This window comes from Meriones unguiculatus, chromosome 3 (assembly GCF_030254825.1).
Source record: "Meriones unguiculatus strain TT.TT164.6M chromosome 3, Bangor_MerUng_6.1, whole genome shotgun sequence".
Taxonomy (NCBI): domain Eukaryota; kingdom Metazoa; phylum Chordata; class Mammalia; order Rodentia; family Muridae; genus Meriones; species Meriones unguiculatus.
Window position 1 is genome coordinate 135,570,424 of NC_083351.1, and position 17,786 is coordinate 135,588,209.

Below are 17,786 nucleotides of genomic sequence, written 5' to 3' on the forward strand. Positions count from 1 at the left end.
CGTTTTCCATCTCATTTGTGCTACCCTGCGTGCTACTTACAGTGTCATAGGCTGAGGCCCCGCTGTGAATGTCAAGGCTAAACCCTAAAACTCTGTGTGGTTCACTCTTGCCTCTAGGGCCACAAACTCACAGGCCTAAGGGGATGCAACTAATTTTTCTTTTCATTCAAAGACCCTAGAATAGGATCTGGCTTTAAAGGGCACGCACAGGATGTCTGTCAGAGGGAATGCAGGAGGGGATGAAAACACCAGTACATGGAGAAGCCATGAGGAGTTTTATTTTGGTGAGCAGCAGAATTCATGGGCAAGAGAATGCTGTGAAGAGAAGAGTCGTCAGCACACTGTAAGGCACATCACAGTGAGCTGTGACCTTTGCTTCTATCCTTTTGCTTAACAGCACTATTGAAGTATAATTAATTTAGAATAAACTACGATTATTCAAACAAGAAATGTGATGAGTTTTGATGGAGCCTATCATGCCTCCACCATCACCAACAATGGGGATGTATCTATCATGCCACTGTGGTTACCTTATGTACCTCCACACAAGCTATGTGGGGCAGAAGTGTGGCAGTGTCTCTGAGCACACTCATACATGCCCTGCATGAAGTACATGACCTGCACGGTACCAAAAAATTTAAAAATAAAAATAAAATAGCAAGAGGAAAGGTCTTGGGGTGCATACAGAACAGAGGCCCCCAGCTGAAGCCCTGAATCACTGCTTTTCAGATCTGTCATGCACTGAGACAGGAAACCCAGCCTTGGGACTCCCACATCTACCAGTCCTCTGGATATTGATGTGTGGACCTCATATTGGCAGAGTCTGTTGGCCAAGGAGGGTTTAGGGCAGGACTCAGCTGTGAGCCCCAGTAGGCAACCCTAGGGACTCTAGGATAAGCAGCCTCCTTAAGGACAGAGCTGGAGCATTCTCCTCCAGGGTCAAAGGACCATACTGGCTAGATTCATCAACTGACACAGCCTCAGTCACACAGGACTGTGGCCTGGGCTGTGTAAGAAGGCAGCCACCGGCGTGAGCCAGAGAGCTAGTCAAGCAGCAAGCTGGTAAGCAGCAGCAGCCACAGTCTCCAGTCCAGTTCCTGTTAGAGTCCCGCCCTGACTCCTCTCGGTGATAGACTGTGACCAAGAAATGTAAACCAAATAAACCCTTTCCTCCCCATGTTGTTTTTGGTAGAGTGTTTTGATGGCAGGGACTGAAAGTAAGCTGAGACAGGCGTCTAGTGGCAGATGGACAAGGTCACAACTCACAAAGTAGGGAAATAAGTCTCTTGCTAAAGGAGATTCAGTCCAACCAAAGCAAAGTTTTTGCCTATGTCCCACACACACAGTTTGTATTTGCTGCCTCATTACTACAAACACCTGACCACGGCCCAGGAACACAGTAGGAGTGACTGCGAGGCTCGGAGAGACCGAGAGAGCCCTTGAGTCACAGCTGCTTCCCCAGTACTCCAGGCAGCTTGGTCCTGCTTTGCATGTTATGTTCCAAAATCTCAAAATTGGCATGCTGATCCTGTAAATCATTAATGCCTGTATAGAAATTACCAGAGTTCTGTTATATTCTGTCATCACACCAGCAAAGGCAATAGAATGTGTGATGGAGTGGATATACCATTCTACAATGAGCCTGACTCAAAGAAGCTAGAAATAAGGAAAAGGATAGATAGATAGATAGATAGATAGATAGATAGATAGATAGATAGATAGATAGATGCTTCCCAAGACGGAGAACTTGAAGACCCAGGCACGGGGCTGAACCTTTTTCAGTAGGAAATAGTCTTTTACTAAGTTATCCCAATAAGAGAGATGAAGCTTGCATCACGGATAGTGTTTCCATCAAACCCATTTATATAAGGGATACTAGACTGGATCAGAGATGAAAAAACCCAGGAAGGAAGATTAGCTATGTCAAAAGTCACCTGAGTTAAAAACCTTGGGTGATAAGCAGAGCCAGTGGATCGTGTCTGAAGCATCCCAGGGAAGAATCCCATAGAAAACACTACACTGAAAGCCACATTCTGTATGTAGAGAACCTGTGGAACACAGCAGGCCCCGGGCCTGCTGCTTCAGTCTCTGTGGGTTCACATGGCCTCTGCCTATACTGATTTAGAGAGCCTTGTTTTGCTGTTTCACTGTTGTCCTCCACCTCTCTGGCTCTTACACTCTTTCTGCCTCCTCTTCTGCAGAGTTCCTAGAGCCCTGACTTGGATGAGGCATCCCTTTCAGGGCTGAATGTTCCAAAGTCCTTGCCCCTACAGACTTGCCTACTGGCCAATCTGATGTGGGTGTTTTCTTAATTGAAGATCGCTCTTCTTAAACGACTCTAGCAAGTGTCAAACGGATAAACAGGCAAACAAGAAGCTAACCAGGACAAACTGAGTCTTACAATTTCTCCAGGAAAGCCATCCTCTTTGAAGTGTAAACGCCAAGGAATACAGGACTTGCCCTCTAGTTTCCCTGGAAGGATGGGAGCTTCAATTTCATGGACACCTTGCTCAAAAATTCATTAAGTTTATTTTTCTTTTGGGGAGAGCCAATTAGCAAACACGGGTGCCTCTCTGAGCCTCTGTCCCAACTCTCAGCTTTCCAATCCCCTGCTTCCACACAGTGATGTCAGATCTCCGTCTAATGAGGAGTTCTCACCTGTCTTCCTTATCGTGATAGCCTTGAACCAGGACTTTCTTGTCTACGCTTTGCACAGTGCAGCTCCAGCAGTCGCCAGCCCAATATGGAAAGGGTGGGTGTTTAGCTGGTATGCCTATGGAGAAAACATTTAGTCTGCAAAGAAAGACATGAGTGTCGAGTAACAGAAGATCAGGAGTGCAGGCGTTTAGAGGGCTAAATAGAAAGATAGCACAAATATGTAGGCGCAGGCCTTCCGGTTAAACAGACTCCAACTTAAGAGCTGGTCTCATGTCACTATGATTCATGTCACTCAGGGAATAGTATTTAACTTCCTTTTTCTCTAGGACATGCCTAAAGGAGGTAATAAAGGTGCTGGCTATGTTGAGAATCAAGTGGTGTCAGAGTCTTAGATGAACAGAGCTTAACTCTTGCTACCAGAAATTTGGTAGAAACTAACCTGTGGTACCAAAATGCCAGGAAAGAGGGGTTTCTTCTAGGCATTCTTAGTCTCATTAATAAAAGAATTTAAAAAGAATTCAGAAAAAAAAAGATCAAGGAAAATTTTATTAGAGTTTAAAAGAAAAACCCAGGGCAACCAAATGGCAAATCTCACCAGTTTCCCTGAGGAAGGAGATGGAGAAGAGGATGAGAGAGGATCATGCCCTTGATAAGTAGCCACATGTCAGAGGGGGCTTGAGAGAGTGTGTGTAAAGGCCCAAAGCAGCAAAGAAAGCATAGGTTCTGGCTTGTGGCCAAAACAAAGAGACAGAAGAGAAGGAAAAGAAAACAACAGTTAGAAAGCTGCGCAGATGTAAGAGCGCCAGGGCAGCTCTGTAGCTCTGTAGTGGAGCTGCACCTTCTGAAGAGGAAGATTGCATTATCTCATTACAGGGATAATTATTCCTCTTGTGAATCTGCTGCCCTGATGGGCGGAGCCTTAGCCCTTAGCCAGGTGATTGACAGGTTCAGCTGGATTAGCTCTAGAGGGAGGACACAATGATATTAGTGTCCTTTCTTCTGACTAGAAAGAAACAGCTTTTTCTTAATGGGCCTCCAATGAATTTCCTACTCTTAACCATCTCCTTTTTTTGTCCCATGGCTGCTTGCAGATGGCATGGGTTTCTCTCTTCCTCTCCTCCATCTTCGTCCTTGGGGCAGCTGCCAAGATTCACAGCTTGACTGCCCTTTGGTTTCTCTTTCAAAGTCTAATAAGATTATCCTGGAACTTCCCTCCCAATCTATGTTTAAATTATTTTAGTAAAAAGACTGACTCCTGTTAACAAAACAAGATTCTCCAGAAGGAGAAGCCCAATTCTCCTGATAGCATATGGTAGCCAACATGGAGCTTGCCAAATATTCCAGTGACAGAGGACGCCGAAAATGGCTGGATGGATAAAAGCGCTTGCCACACAGCCTGAGGACCTGAGTTGACTCCCCACAAGCCATACTGTGTAAGGGAACAACCAAGTCCCAAAGGTTCTCTGGCCTCCACATTCATCCAATGGCATATGCACACTCACACACATAAAAGAATAATATTTTGAGTCACATGACTGAGACATTACAGAGGTGTCCTTTAACCACACCAAAATTTAACTGCAAATTAACAGCAATACCGTATTTAGAAAATCTTCTAATATGTTTGAGTCAAAGAAGCAACTATAAAAGAAATGGGTGAATAAATTGTAATGGAAAAAAATAATAATAAAGAAAAGAAAAAAGAAAAATGGGAATTTTATTGAAAGATAATGAGAACACAGCAACCGCAGAGTCTATGACAGGTGCATAAGCACTGCCTAAGGATAAATTTATAACTTCATCAAGTTTTATAATAAAAACAAGAAAAGATCCAAATCATCATCCTAAACTACAACATAAACACAATGTAAACAGAGGCAAGAAGTGACTATGTGTTAAATTGGTGTGATTGGCTAAGGCGTGGGCCCCTGGAGCCGTGAGCTGAAAAACAATATTTCTTTTTTCCTTTGGCCCAAACTGAAGTCAAACAAGACAGAAAAATCAGCAATCACAAATTCCTTGAAAAAAATATTAATGAAATTAGTAAATGATCATTTCAACTGGTCAAGGAAGAGAATAAAGACACAACTATAGCAAGAATAAAAATCGACTTTACCACCTATGTTACAGGATAACAGAGTATCACAGAACACAAATCAGGAAGTTTGACGACATAGATGGAAAACTTCCTCATAAAACACAATTTACCATAACTGACTTACGATTGAGATGAGAAGTATTTTCAGCCAACACAGGTAGCTGATGTCTGACTTAATCGTGTTCCTTCATGAGTTAAATTTCTTCACCCTAGAGCAGTGGTTCTCAACCATCCTTATGCTGCAACCTTTAATACAGTTCCTCATGGTGTGGTGACTCCCAACCATGAAATTATTTGTGTTGCTACTTCATAACTGTAATTTAGCTACTGTCAGGAATTGTAGTATAAATATGTGCATTTTCTACTGGTCTTAGGCAACCAACCCCTGTGAAAGGGTCACTGGAGTCCACCCCCCAAAAGGGTCACAACTCCCAGGTTGCGAAATACTGCTCTAGAGACATGAGGCTGGCTACTTGACTAAGGTGCAGGGCACCAGAGCCATCTGCTCTACACAGGCAATGTCCCATCACCCTCCCTATCTCTGAGGTGATTCTTGGAGACTGCCTGACTAACTTGTTCCCAGGCTGTTTTTCACCCAGTGGTCCCAGCATGCCCTGCTCATCCTTGCTTGAATCAACTGTTACACTGAATTGGGATGCTAATTGTCTGGTTGTATCATTTCAGCTCATTATTACAAAGAACTTCACCCTCTTCTCATCATCATTAGGAACCCATGAATTCAGTTTTTACTGTGCACATTATGGTCAATTACAATCATTCTTTTTGATGTGTAATTTGTCCCAGGCCAGCTTTTGTCTCTGTGAAGCTGCTTGGCACTGGAGAACAGGTTTCTGGGGTTTACCGTCTTAAGTCCCCTGCTCTGGGTCTGGCAACGGTCATTTCTCTAAGGAGCTGCTTAGTGGTGATGAGAATGTATAATCCACACCCAGAGCTGGAATACTCCTTGCTGTTACTTGGGCGGGGGAGGGGGAAATCTCATAAGTCCTTCTAGCAGGCAGAGCCAGGCAAAGTCTTCTGTCTATGAATCCAGGATCTGTCCTCTATGCTGACAATTCTGGCTAAAATCTATTTCTGTGCAGTTTGTCCACCTTAAAAATAAACAAACAAGCAAAAAGAAAAAAAAATGCCAGAAAAGCTCTGCTTCCCAAAAATATCAATGTGTCCATTTACACATTCATTTATCTTATTAAACACACAAAATAGTTTCTAAATTATACCAACAAACAATATGATTGACAAGAACAAACCTGGAACTGGGAATACAGGTCAGTTGATAGAGCCATCCTCAGCTATACTGGGAGGGCAGGCTAGCCTAAGCTCCACGAGGCTGCCTCAAAAGCAAAGCAAAACAAAACAAAAGAACTAAACAGATCCGCAAAGTAAAGAGCAGGGTCTTGTTCTGTTTGTCCTGTGTTGATCTTGGTGAAGAGGATTGCCACAGCCTTGGAAAGACAAGGCTGGGCAAGTTCTCTCCAAGGAGCTGCTCCCGTTCCTGAGGTTCCTTCCCATTTACAATGTATTTTCTCTCTGGTGTGGTCAAAACCCTGTTAAAAGTTACTTTTCTCTATGTAACTATTTGAGCTTGACATGCAACTGTGTTGTTGTTTTTTGTGTGTGTGTGTGTGTGTGTGTGTGTGCTTTGTTTTGCAGATTGTAATTCAAACTTAGTACCTGCCTCTTTATCTTACTGTGATTTTGAACATTTAAACTATCCGCAGTGAGCCTGGAGAGATGGCTCAGTGGTTAAGAATATTGGCTGCTCTTCTAGAGGACCCAGAGCTTCTTTTCTTCCTGCTCATTGATCTCTTATCAGTGATTCCCAAGGGTCAAACCCAGATAGAAACTAAGTTCTAGGGAGGCTGGGAGATGGATCCTGTGATTGTTAGCAGTTTTGCAAAGCAGAACAGAGCTAGAGAGGAAAGCGGTGAGAGTTGTGTGTGCTGACCACAAAGTATAAAATGTATCTCTGTTAAAACAAGTCCCCAAAAGGTATCATGCAACTTAGTAATACGCTAGGAAGCAAATCTCTACACGTTAACTGAAGAGGTAGATACTTGTTTATAGACAGTCTGTAGCAATAGCGTTCTTATTGGTTCAAATCACCTTTCCTGGAAATAATTTGAGTCAATAAGATTTTTAAATCATATGTATTATTGAATGAAGGACGGGAATCAATAACATAGGGCCAGAATTAGAAAGTAGTATCAAACTGGAAGAGATTAAGTAAAAAGACAAATTTATTCATAAAAAGTAAACTGGAGAAAACTCTGTCAATTGGAAATAATGAGTCTGCACAATGATTTTAGGGATTTAGAACCTTGGAGAAAGCAGATATACTCCCCTCTCTCTTCTCCCATCTCTCCTTCCCTCCCCTCTCCTCCCTTCCCTCCCTTTCTCTCTTTTCTCTCCCTTCTCTTTCCTTCTCTCCCTCTACCATTTCTCTTCCTTCCTCTCCTATCTTAATTCTTTTGAGATAGAGTCTGTCTTCAGGCTGGCCTGAAATGTTTGATCTTCTTGTATCAGCCTCCTGGGGGCTGGGACTATAGGCAAGAGACACGTGCCCAGCAAAAGGATTCCCTTTTATCCTTTATCTTTCTCTATATGCTGTGGTTTTATGCAATGCTTTCATAAACATGAACATTTAATATATCTAGCATATAAATTTGAACCATAAGAAATCCATTCGTTAATCAATATATGTTAATCTAGAAAAGTTCCAACGATAATTTCAGTTTTGAAGAATTGCTAGCTGATAAAAAGGATATAAAAGAAATAGTTCAATTATTATTAATTTTTTTGCAAGAAATTCTTTGTTCTCAATCAGTCCAATACGACAAGGCCCTTCTCCTGTGCAGAGCACTTAATGCCTGCTCTCAATCTCCTAAGGAGGCCAAAGCCAGCACCTCCTAGTTCACAGCCGATCATTCGGAAAAGGTGTCCCAGTAAGAGTCCCCAGGCACTGTCCTTCCCTTCTTCCCCCCTTTTCTCCTTGTAATGTCACCCTCTGTGCTAGCCATCATGATAGATAAGGAGAGGCAAAATCTGGGTCCAAGCTCAGGGCAAACACAAACACTTGGTCCACAGGGGAGCAAAATTAAGAACACTTCTGTTGGGGGAGCAGAGCTGATCATCACCGTTCTGCTTATTCCATACCCAATCACACCATCTCATCCGAGCACCTTTAGACAGTTGGCTCCACTAACTGATGCCCACTGATCCAGAGCTGAGGACTGATCGACAAGCCACAAAGCTGTTTAAAGAAATGGGACTGCATAGAACTCCTTTTGAAGTAAGTGTAGCAAACGGCAAGCCTCAATCACCACAGCATCAGCATCACTAGGGTAATTGTGAGGGGTGTTCGTTTTGTTCGTGCCCTTTCTTTGAAAAGTTATTTTCTGCCTTAAAATGAGGAATTGTCCTTTCCTCACTCACATGATTTTCATTGCTTGCTCTGCTTGCCTTTATTTTGCTCTGGATTCTAGAAAGCACAGGCATTGGGTAGGGCTCAGAGACACACAATTGCTAGACCAAGGGGTTCTACCATCTCTTTTATTAGAGCCCTTTCCATTTGGCCTACTTTAAAGTTGCTGTGTCTATCCCTGTAAAGCCTTCTCCTACAGCCCGAGAGGTCTGGGAGAAGACACAGAGGAGCAGTCAGAAAGGAGGATGGTTCATCAGTGCTGATAGGCAGTAGGACAGAGCGAGACTTGGTAGAGGGACAACACAGGCTTGATCTAAACCTTGTCAGGGTGGCAGTGTATTCTGGAGTAACTACTGTCACTGACAGGTCCTCTTTCAAGCCAAAATGCCAGCCTTCGCCAAGGATGCTACCTCAGGTGAGGGGAGGGTGGAGCAGCCACTGAAGTCACTGAAAGGTGGATGCTGTCTACCGTGTTGAGTGCTGATGACCTGCAGTTGGTTTTGGTTCGTCAGATTGTGTGACTCATGTGGCAGAGTTTGGATCTGCTTGGAGTCACTTCCTGTTCTGAACTACAGCCAGCCTTTTATATTTCCCAGAATATGGGCTGGAACAGCCTTCATGGTTGTAGAATTTGTTGCCTCCAGAACCCATAGAGGATTACCAGTCTTTGTTTCTTTCTCTAGGTGGGAGGCTGAAAGACTCAGTGATCTGTCTTCTGCTTTGGAGGAAATACACTGAGTATTTTGATTTCTGAACTCTTAAAAAGGTTATTGCTGGCCAAACCATCACCTTCTCCCATGAGAAGTTTTGTACGGTGACCTCTGGAGCAAGAGCAGCTCAGTAAGACTTCTGACACGCCAACCACCACTTGTTCATCTGGCCAGTCGACATGCTATAATATCATCAATGTACCGAACCACTGCAGCATTCTTAAGTGTGCTCAGGTAATCCACGTGTCTTCATACTCTCATGACAGTGTGGGAACTGAACATAAGCCCTTTGGCAAGAGCATACACATATATCAGTACTGATTTCACGTAAAGGTAAATTATACCTGAGTCACTTTTATAATTTAGAATACAAAAACACTGTTTAAAACAATGGAAATTACCTCAGGCCTGTTAACATGTCCAAACAAAGATATCACACCTAGTATAATGACTGTGATCAAGAACTACTAACCTGCAGCCGCCTGCAGTTACCATCCTAGGCCCATTGTCTCCAAAGGTGTCAGGCTGGCCCGTTAAATGAAGGGATGATGGGGACCATCACCTCCCTGTGCAGGGATAAATGAAAGATTCCCGAATCTGCTTGTTCACTCATCTCCACTGCACCCTTCTCTAGGATGCTATGAAGTTTTTCATTTAGCATCATGGTGCAGGACATGTGAGAGCTACTCCATTGCCTTTGCTGTGACAAGGTCTCAATGTGATGGTCTAAATGCCAAGGACTTCAGACTCACTCACAGGCAACGGCCCACAGGAGAATTCCCAGGTTCTATGGACTTCCTGTATGCTTCTTTCTGCCAGAATTATGCTTATTACCCACACACTATTTGTCCTACCAAGAGGACCATGACAAGTCTTTGAGCATCTGAATATTAATTTCAATACATATTTTGTATCTAAAAGTGTTTCCAATATCTACATAGTCTCCTTCCTCTTTTTCCTCAGTGCAGAATAAATCAAGTAAATAGCCAGAAGACAAAGTTGCCAGAGGTCTGGAGGAGAAGTGACAGGATCACTACTCTGAAAAGAACCTAGGGTTATTTTTTTTCTTCAAGTTTGGGTTCATCCCTTCCATTTCTGGTCTACACTCTAGATTAGATCCAGATGATGGAAGAGAAATCATCATAAAAAACCAAGCAATAACAAGAAATCTCAAAGTCTCAGAGTAATTTGGGTCCACAGTAAAATCATGTGGAAAGTAGACACTGTTTTCACATGCCCCCTTCCCCTATACATGCACACATTCCCCCATTATCAACAGCATACAAATGTATTACAACAAATGGCCCTATTTGGATTATCACTGGGAGTAAAGGCCACAGTTTACATTAGGGTTTGCTCTTGGGCTTGTTCATATCCCAACATTTGAAAATGTGTAGCATCTTCCTTTACCTTATTATGGAATTGTTTTCACAGCCCTGTAAATAGTCTGTGTTCTGCCCACTGATTCTCCCTCCTCCTAAGCTCTGGCAAACACTGGTCTTGTTACCAAAGTCATAGTTTTGCCTTCTCCAGAAATGCCTTGTAGCTGGAATACAATATGTTACTTTCCCACACAGGCTTCCTTCACTGCATAATACACATTCGTGATCTAGAATCATAGCCCTTTAAGATAGTAACAGTTATCTTTTGAAAAACCATTTCTATAGTCACAAACAAAATAATACCCTAGGAAGCTGCCTATCTGTTTTGTCTGCAGGAAGGTTATGTTCTGGTAGCTTTTTTTATATTTCTGTGGCTTATGACACTTTGACTGACTGCCTCTCCAATTTTTCTGGTCATTACAGTAATTGTAAAAATCTTGTTCAGGACATTTAAGCATGGCCACCTGGCCTCTAGTGCTTCACAGTTCCACCCCACATATTGCCATCCGTGAGCCAAGTTCTGTGACAAACGGTGCTCCTGTTGACACTGCTCTGCAAAGATGTCCCACTGCTGAAAGGCTGTGTGAACCTGGTGCAGCTCCAGGCCAGCAGCACATTTCTTATGCCTTCGGGGCTCTCGTTTGTTAAAAGAAAAGTGAATGAGGGCCTGGAAAGTGATTCAGTAGTTAAGAGTACACACCGTTTTTCAAGAACATTTCAGTTTGATTTCTATCACCCATGTAAGGTAGTTCACAGCTGCCTATAACTCCAGCGCTGGGATCCACCGCCCTCTTCTGGCTTCCACAGGCACCTGCATGCATATGCATATACTCACACACAGACATACACTATCTGTGTAATAAGTAAAATGAATCTTTTAAAAACTTTTTAGTGTGTGACTGGTATACTGAGAATATTTAATAAAATAAAAAGCCACAATTCTGCATCACAAATGATCATTGCTAGTTAAAAAAGACATTCTGACTTAGGATCTCCATACTTATGAGACTTTTATTTACATCCTCCACCCTCTAAAATGGTCAAATGTCATTTCAACTTTGTACAATGTAGGCCATTGTTTCTTAATGTTTTCAGGAGCCATTTTAGTAGTCAATTCATAGGATCCTATCACTGCCAAACACTATAATTCAAGATTTAAAAAAAAAATGAAATTAATCAATTCTTAGCTATTCAATCTTTCCTTTAGGCTGCCTTGATCCAGAAGTTTGAGACTTCAGTTCTTCCTATATTCTCTTAGCTCTTTCTGATACATACTACCTAGTTCTTGTGGCTCCTTTGGGGAATTTATTTTTCCAGCCTTTGACTCAAAGTCTCCTCTATTACATTATGAATCTATTGATATTAATATCAACTTGGACACTGTGTACAACTTAACCTTAACTATGGGCCTAGAGGGAAGACGGATGGCAGTGTGGGTACTCATGTACTAGTGTTCTGACATGGATGAGGCCTATATAGCATTTAACTCTGCCAGTGTGAGATGCCAGGCTCTAGCTCTTTTTTTCTTTCCACTCTGTGAATCAAACCCATGCACTCAGGATGTCAGAAGAGTGTTATATTGCTGAGCTACGCCCACAGCCTGGTGATAGCGCTAAGTAAATATGGGTGGGTCTTAGCCTCATGTCTCAGAGCGTCCCGAGGTGACAGGGAAATGAAAGTCATTCCACGATCTGCATACCCACATCCCACCAGAGGCCTAGATGCTAACTCTGGCAGGTCTGCCTTGGCTGAGCCTTTAGTCATCTGTGAAATTCCATTACTCTGAATACAGAGTCTGTGACTCACACACTGACTTTCCCTGCACTGAAAAGGCACTTGTGTATAGGAAACACTTTGCCTTTTACACCCAGATTTCAGTGTTCTATTATATACCCTCATCATTCTCTTTCCACCAGATACCAGCAGTATTTAACAGCAGCTATCTGATACTCTTCTAGCAGCCATTACTTATACTATATTTTAATCCACGGTATATCTAACTACTGTCTATTCTTCTACCTCCTGGTTTACTGCAAGCAAAACATTCACCCACTGGAGCAGCACCTTGTTCCAAGAGCAATCTGTATGTCATCTATGACTAGCAGTGGAGTCCATATTAGCAACTGTATAGAACTGTATAGTAGTGATCTAGTCCAAATCCCCTTTGTCTGCTTTCTTAATTTATTCCTGGTACCAATTAGAGCAGGATCTGTTCTCCAGGAGCCAGTGTTGGTATGGAATCTTAAGTGAAAGTATTCATTAGAGCTCAGTGTCTAGGAAGAGAGGAGAGAGTAAATGGCAGAGGAGAAATCAAACTACGATAGTTTGTCCACTGTAGCAATCAGTAAGCCCTGGAGTGAGAAGTGCTGACAAGAGGGTCCCCAAAGTAGCTTGTGTTATCCCTCTTTGATAATTCATGGATAAAATCTACTCTCAAAAAGGCGTGAGCTCTTTCCAGTTACAGCTAATACTGAAGGGCATGAACACTGAATGCTATCCTCGAACAAATCCTTTGCTAAAGGGGAATCCATGTCTACCACAGAATCTTAAATCTCCTTCACGGTAGAACATGAATAAATATTTCATATTATTTGGAAGAAGAAAGAAGACAATCAAGAGAGAAAAGGAAAAAATACCAGAAGGTGATGAGAGACATCAATTTTGAGGAAAGTACATTATTTATGTTTATGATAAATTCACAATAAAACCTATTATTTTAGGTGTTGATTTTTAGAAAGTACTTCATATTAGTTTGTTTTCTTTTTAAAAAATCCTTTAATAATTTATGGGCTGGTTATATACCTTATACAATTAGAGTACAACCTTTGAAACCTCAATACACATGCAAAATTATAGAAGCCACAGTTTTTTATAAAACCTGAATATAAATACAATTAATTTAGCGCCATCCTGTGATCACTAAGACACAGCTATTTCCAGTTACCTTTATAATTGTTTATGAATAAAGGCATACTCTTTTGTGACTTGAGAGCAGTCTATAACACGGGATTTTGCCACATGGTGCTTAACCTGCTCTGCTTTAGCATCACCACAACTCTGTAAACATGCCTCGGTTGTCATTTTCATTTTCCAGGTGCTGAGACTAAAAGATGCACCCAGGGACTGAAAGATACAGAAGATGTTTGCTGAAAAGTCATGCACTCTTCTACGAATCCGCATGCTGAGTGGACAGGAAGGCCTTAGGCAACTAGGACACCCTCCAATCCAAGAGCTGATTGCCTCCTCAGTTCTTAAGTGTGCCTATTACTTCAGTGTTCTGCTTATTAAAACTCGTGCTCTCACATGGGTGTGACATTTTCCAGATGATAAGTAGCAACCCATTGAATAAATGCCTCTCCATGTATAATAAATAACCTCTGTGCATAGTGAGGCACTCTGATAACAAGGCCTCCAAAGACTGGATCCTTCATCAAGTGCTACCGATAATCTGGATTGATCCTGACCTTGCTTCAGTTAATAGTTCTATTAACTGCTCAGTTCATTCCCCTTCCTCCGCTCTGCTCCTCCTCCTCTGCTTCCTTTCATAGGTGGATATATGTGCACATATGCACACATATATAACTTTATTCATCATTGGTACATTTTAAGTCATATTCTATGGGGTTGGGGATTTAGCTCAGTGGTAGAGCACTTGCCTAGTAAGTACAAGGCCCTAGGTTCAGTCCTCAGCTCTGGAAAAAAAAAAGTTTTATTCTATATTGATTCACTACTATGAAGGGATGATGATATAATTACCAGGCATTTTCAGTATCAGAGGGAAGTGTCTCACTTTATGATTGTATTAGATATTTCTGCTAGCTTCATATATATTGTTCTAGGCTTCAGTAATACTAAAGAGTTCATAAAAATTAGCATTTTATTCAAATGATTAAACCTATTTGTTTGAGTCTAATGAAAAATTAAAATCCTATATCCTTTAGAACCATAAATATTTTAAAGAAAAAAAAGCTTAATTTTAAGAAAAATTTCTTTTTGGAAAAGTATTTTATTCAACAAAAGGCAATTATTAATATTGGAAAGCTTGTATTGGAAGATTATGGAATAAAATTAAGTTGACATCAATCTCAAAAGGTTATAACTAGAGGAATTCCCTAACTTCTTTTGAACAAAGGAGAGAAGATATTTAAATCTATCTACTACTGCAGAAAATGCCAACCCTCTTGGGAGCTTTGCATATGTTATTTCAGTTAATTATCACCATAACAATTGATAAAGGGCACCATTAACCCCACTCTTACCCACCATTTGCATATAAAGAAGCTGAGATTCAGAAAAGTTAACTATTTATTATTTTCAAGGTCACATAGTTAATAAGTAAATTAACATCCAAGGGTCTTTCTCCACACACACATCTCCAAAGAAAATGCTACTAGCATATTGATGAGTCAATGCAATCTTATTTGCATAGAATACTAGAATGGAAGTGGGCAAAATCCATTAGAAGCCATTTTTTTTTAATCTTATGTGCTGCATTTGCCCAGAAAGGCAGTTTTTATAGAGTGTCAGTTACCATTGATCCTTGAGTTAGTCTCAGAGAGTAAGTGTTCTATTCAGCAGCTCAAGTAGATCCTGGAAACCATCATGGCTTTTCATAGCTAGTCAGTATTTCACTTAAGAATATTTCTCATGTAGCCCATGGAAGCTCAGTGGTCCAAATTGGTTCCATAGTAATGGGGATAGGGACTGTCTCTGACAGGAACTGATTGGCCTGCTCTTTGACCACCTCCTCCTGAGAGGGGTGCAGCCTTACCAGGCCACAGAGGAAGACAATGCTGCCACTCCTGATGAAACCTGATAGACTAGGATCAGATAGAAGGGGAGGAGGACCTCCCTATCATTGGACTTGGGGAGGGGCATGAGTGGAGAAGAGGGAAGGAGGGTGGGATTGGTCGGGGATGAGGCAGGGGGCTACAGTTGGGATACAAAGTGAATGAACTGTAATTAATAAGTAAATAAATAAAATTTTAGAAAAGAATATTTCTCTCTGGAGTTGGAGAGATGGCTCAGTGGTTAAGAATACTGACTGTTCTTCCAGAGGACTCAGATTCAAATCCCTCCAGTTCTGGGGGATCTGACACTCTCACACCAATGCACATAAAATAAAAGTAAACAGATCATTCTTTTAAAAGAATATTTCTCCACCATGATGTCATCAAGAAACCTTGGTGTGTAAGAAACAGAGCCCATTTAGTAACATACCAATGGGGGGGGGATGGGGACTGTTGGAGAAATGAATGTGTACACAGGGAATTTCCTTCCAAATTATGAAAAGTTACATATAAAGTTAATCACCATAAAGTCTCCTTTACCAATGTCGGATGATCCTGACAGATGCAATAGCAAAAGAGCGTAAAACAAAGGTCAAGTTAGAAAACATGCCACTCTCTAAAGAGAAGGTGGGTGTGGCTTTAGGCTCACAAACGGAGTTTATAAATGTTGCTCAGTCTCTTCTGGTTTTAGTTTCTTCTTAAAACCCCCCGCCCCCGCTCCTCCTGCTCCCCTAGACACCTACAAACCAACAGGTAGGAAATCAGCCCATTCCCCACTTTTCACTTGTTTAAGCCCGTGAAGACTCTTCATTTTGCTTTACATAACTGAAGGGTGTTTGTATGAGTGTGTGTGTGTGTGTGTGTGTGTGTGTGTGTGTGTGTGTTGTGAACTCTTCGAGGAGGAGGAGCAGGAAGAAATCCTGAGGGGCTGTGGTAGAAAAACAAGAGTTGCTCTCTCCCTTTCAAAGCTACGTCTGAAAGAGGGGTGGGGACTATACCAGCCCATCGTCACGCTGCAAGCCCGTCTCACACACGGATGCTTCTCCTTCACGTTCTCTGGGAAATTTCCCCCAGATTAGGAAAAGGACAGGGAAGCAAGTCGGCCACCAAGGGCGAGTTTCACCTTTACCCACAAAGGAGGGCAGAGCGCACCACCCACAGAGCAGCAAGTCCGCTCTCCCGAGCAGCTCTCTACTTCAGCACCACGGAGAGCGGCACCTCCTCCTCGGCCACCCATGGGGAGCCAGAGCCCAGCAAAGCCGCGCAGGATTCGGGTCGTCTAGAGGAGGCACAAGCCTGCGTACTCCACTCTCAATGTAAGTAAGCAGCCGTGATGGTTGGCTTCTAGCGGTTTTCCCAGTGGAGGCTGTCTCTTCCCTGAAATGCGGAATCCAACTTTTATTTATTAGCCCTTCTACAGGCATTGCTTAGGTTTGGAGACCTAAGTCTGGAGCTGAAATCCTATCTACTGAGTTGGTAGCATCCCTCATCCCCCCCCCCTTTTGTTGAATGTCTAAGTTTACCAGCCATCTAGAAATAGGAAACTCAGCCTGCTATCCTGGTCCTTTCAGGCTGGAGTAGTACAGTTTTATTCCTAGAAGAGAGCATGTGTGTTTTCTCGGCTTCTGCTCTGCTGAGAGCGTCTTCGGTTTGATTTTAATATAAATATGGAGTTGGGAGGAGAACCATGGCTACATTATAAGAGATTATCACCATTAAAGAACTACAGGTGGCGATAAAAGGCAATTCTTTTCTATTTTCTTTCCTTTCTTTCTTTTCTTTTTTTCTTGTTGAAAATAAGGTTCTGGCTGTGTGTTTTCTTTAGGCGATTCACTTAAAAATGACACATATGCTTTTAATAAGAGATGTACTGGCAGGGCTTTGGGCATGAGCTTGGATCACTACAGATCCCAGAGTCTCTCGTTCACATTCAAGCTGTAAATTCACTTATGTAAGGCCGAGTAGATAAAACCAAGAAGCTGTGCCATTAATTGCCATTTAATGGATTCTAGGTAGATTTGAAAAAGGCAATAATGATTGACCCTGTCTGGTCACACTCAGTAAATTTTTGCCTCGGATTGCCACCTGCTGGTGGATCCCCTTTCTAAAGCACTGGGCACACAGCAAATTTATGAATGAATTCACATTTAATCCAGAATACCCATTATGGATATCAAATCTGCTCCCTAAAACCGACTGTTTAGCAGCTTCCTAAGCATCTGTGTCACAAGTGTAATTTCATGCTGACTTCCCCAAACATTGGCTCTTTAGCTTAAAAGTATGTAGTCTAGCCAACTCCTTTAGGCAGTAATTAACCCAGAAAACATCAGAACTATGTGGTGCCTCACTGTGGCTAATTGTGGAGCCCATGTGGCATCCTGAATGAGAACTACCAGGAACTGTTGCTTAGGACAAGCAATCCTCCCCCCTCCTGTAAACACGCAGCGAGTCACGGGTTCTCGCTCAGTTCATTGCAGGCTCCCACCACAGGCAGAGGAACCCTCACAGGACTGTGCACATTTATGTTAGTCCAAGACTAATCCTAACATAACTATTTGGGCTGGTTATTTCAGCCCTATCTGGAACTATATAAAATATGAAATATAGACACCCGCCTTCATGTCTTCTGTCATCTAAATAAGCAAATGAAGATTAAAAAGAAAAAACCAAGTCAGCAGGCAAAGTATGAGTTCATTTGGATTGTTA

General features: G+C 42.1%; 1 protein-coding gene across 3 annotated transcripts in view; it reads left to right on the top strand.

Annotated features, from left to right (window-relative positions):
* Positions 1-16,012: 16,012 nt before the first annotated feature.
* The window catches only part of Trpc7 (transient receptor potential cation channel subfamily C member 7), a 117,409-nt gene continuing 115,635 nt past the window's right edge, over positions 16,013-17,786 (top strand). The window contains exon 1 of one of the 3 annotated variants that reach the window (XM_021650831.2): positions 16,013-16,396. In XM_021650831.2, the coding sequence (XP_021506506.1) occupies positions 16,395-16,396 (2 nt within the window). In that variant the 5' untranslated portion in view covers positions 16,013-16,394. The remainder of the gene's footprint in view (positions 16,397-17,786) is intronic. The other 2 variants (XM_021650830.2, XM_060380588.1) reach the window with 2 other exon arrangements.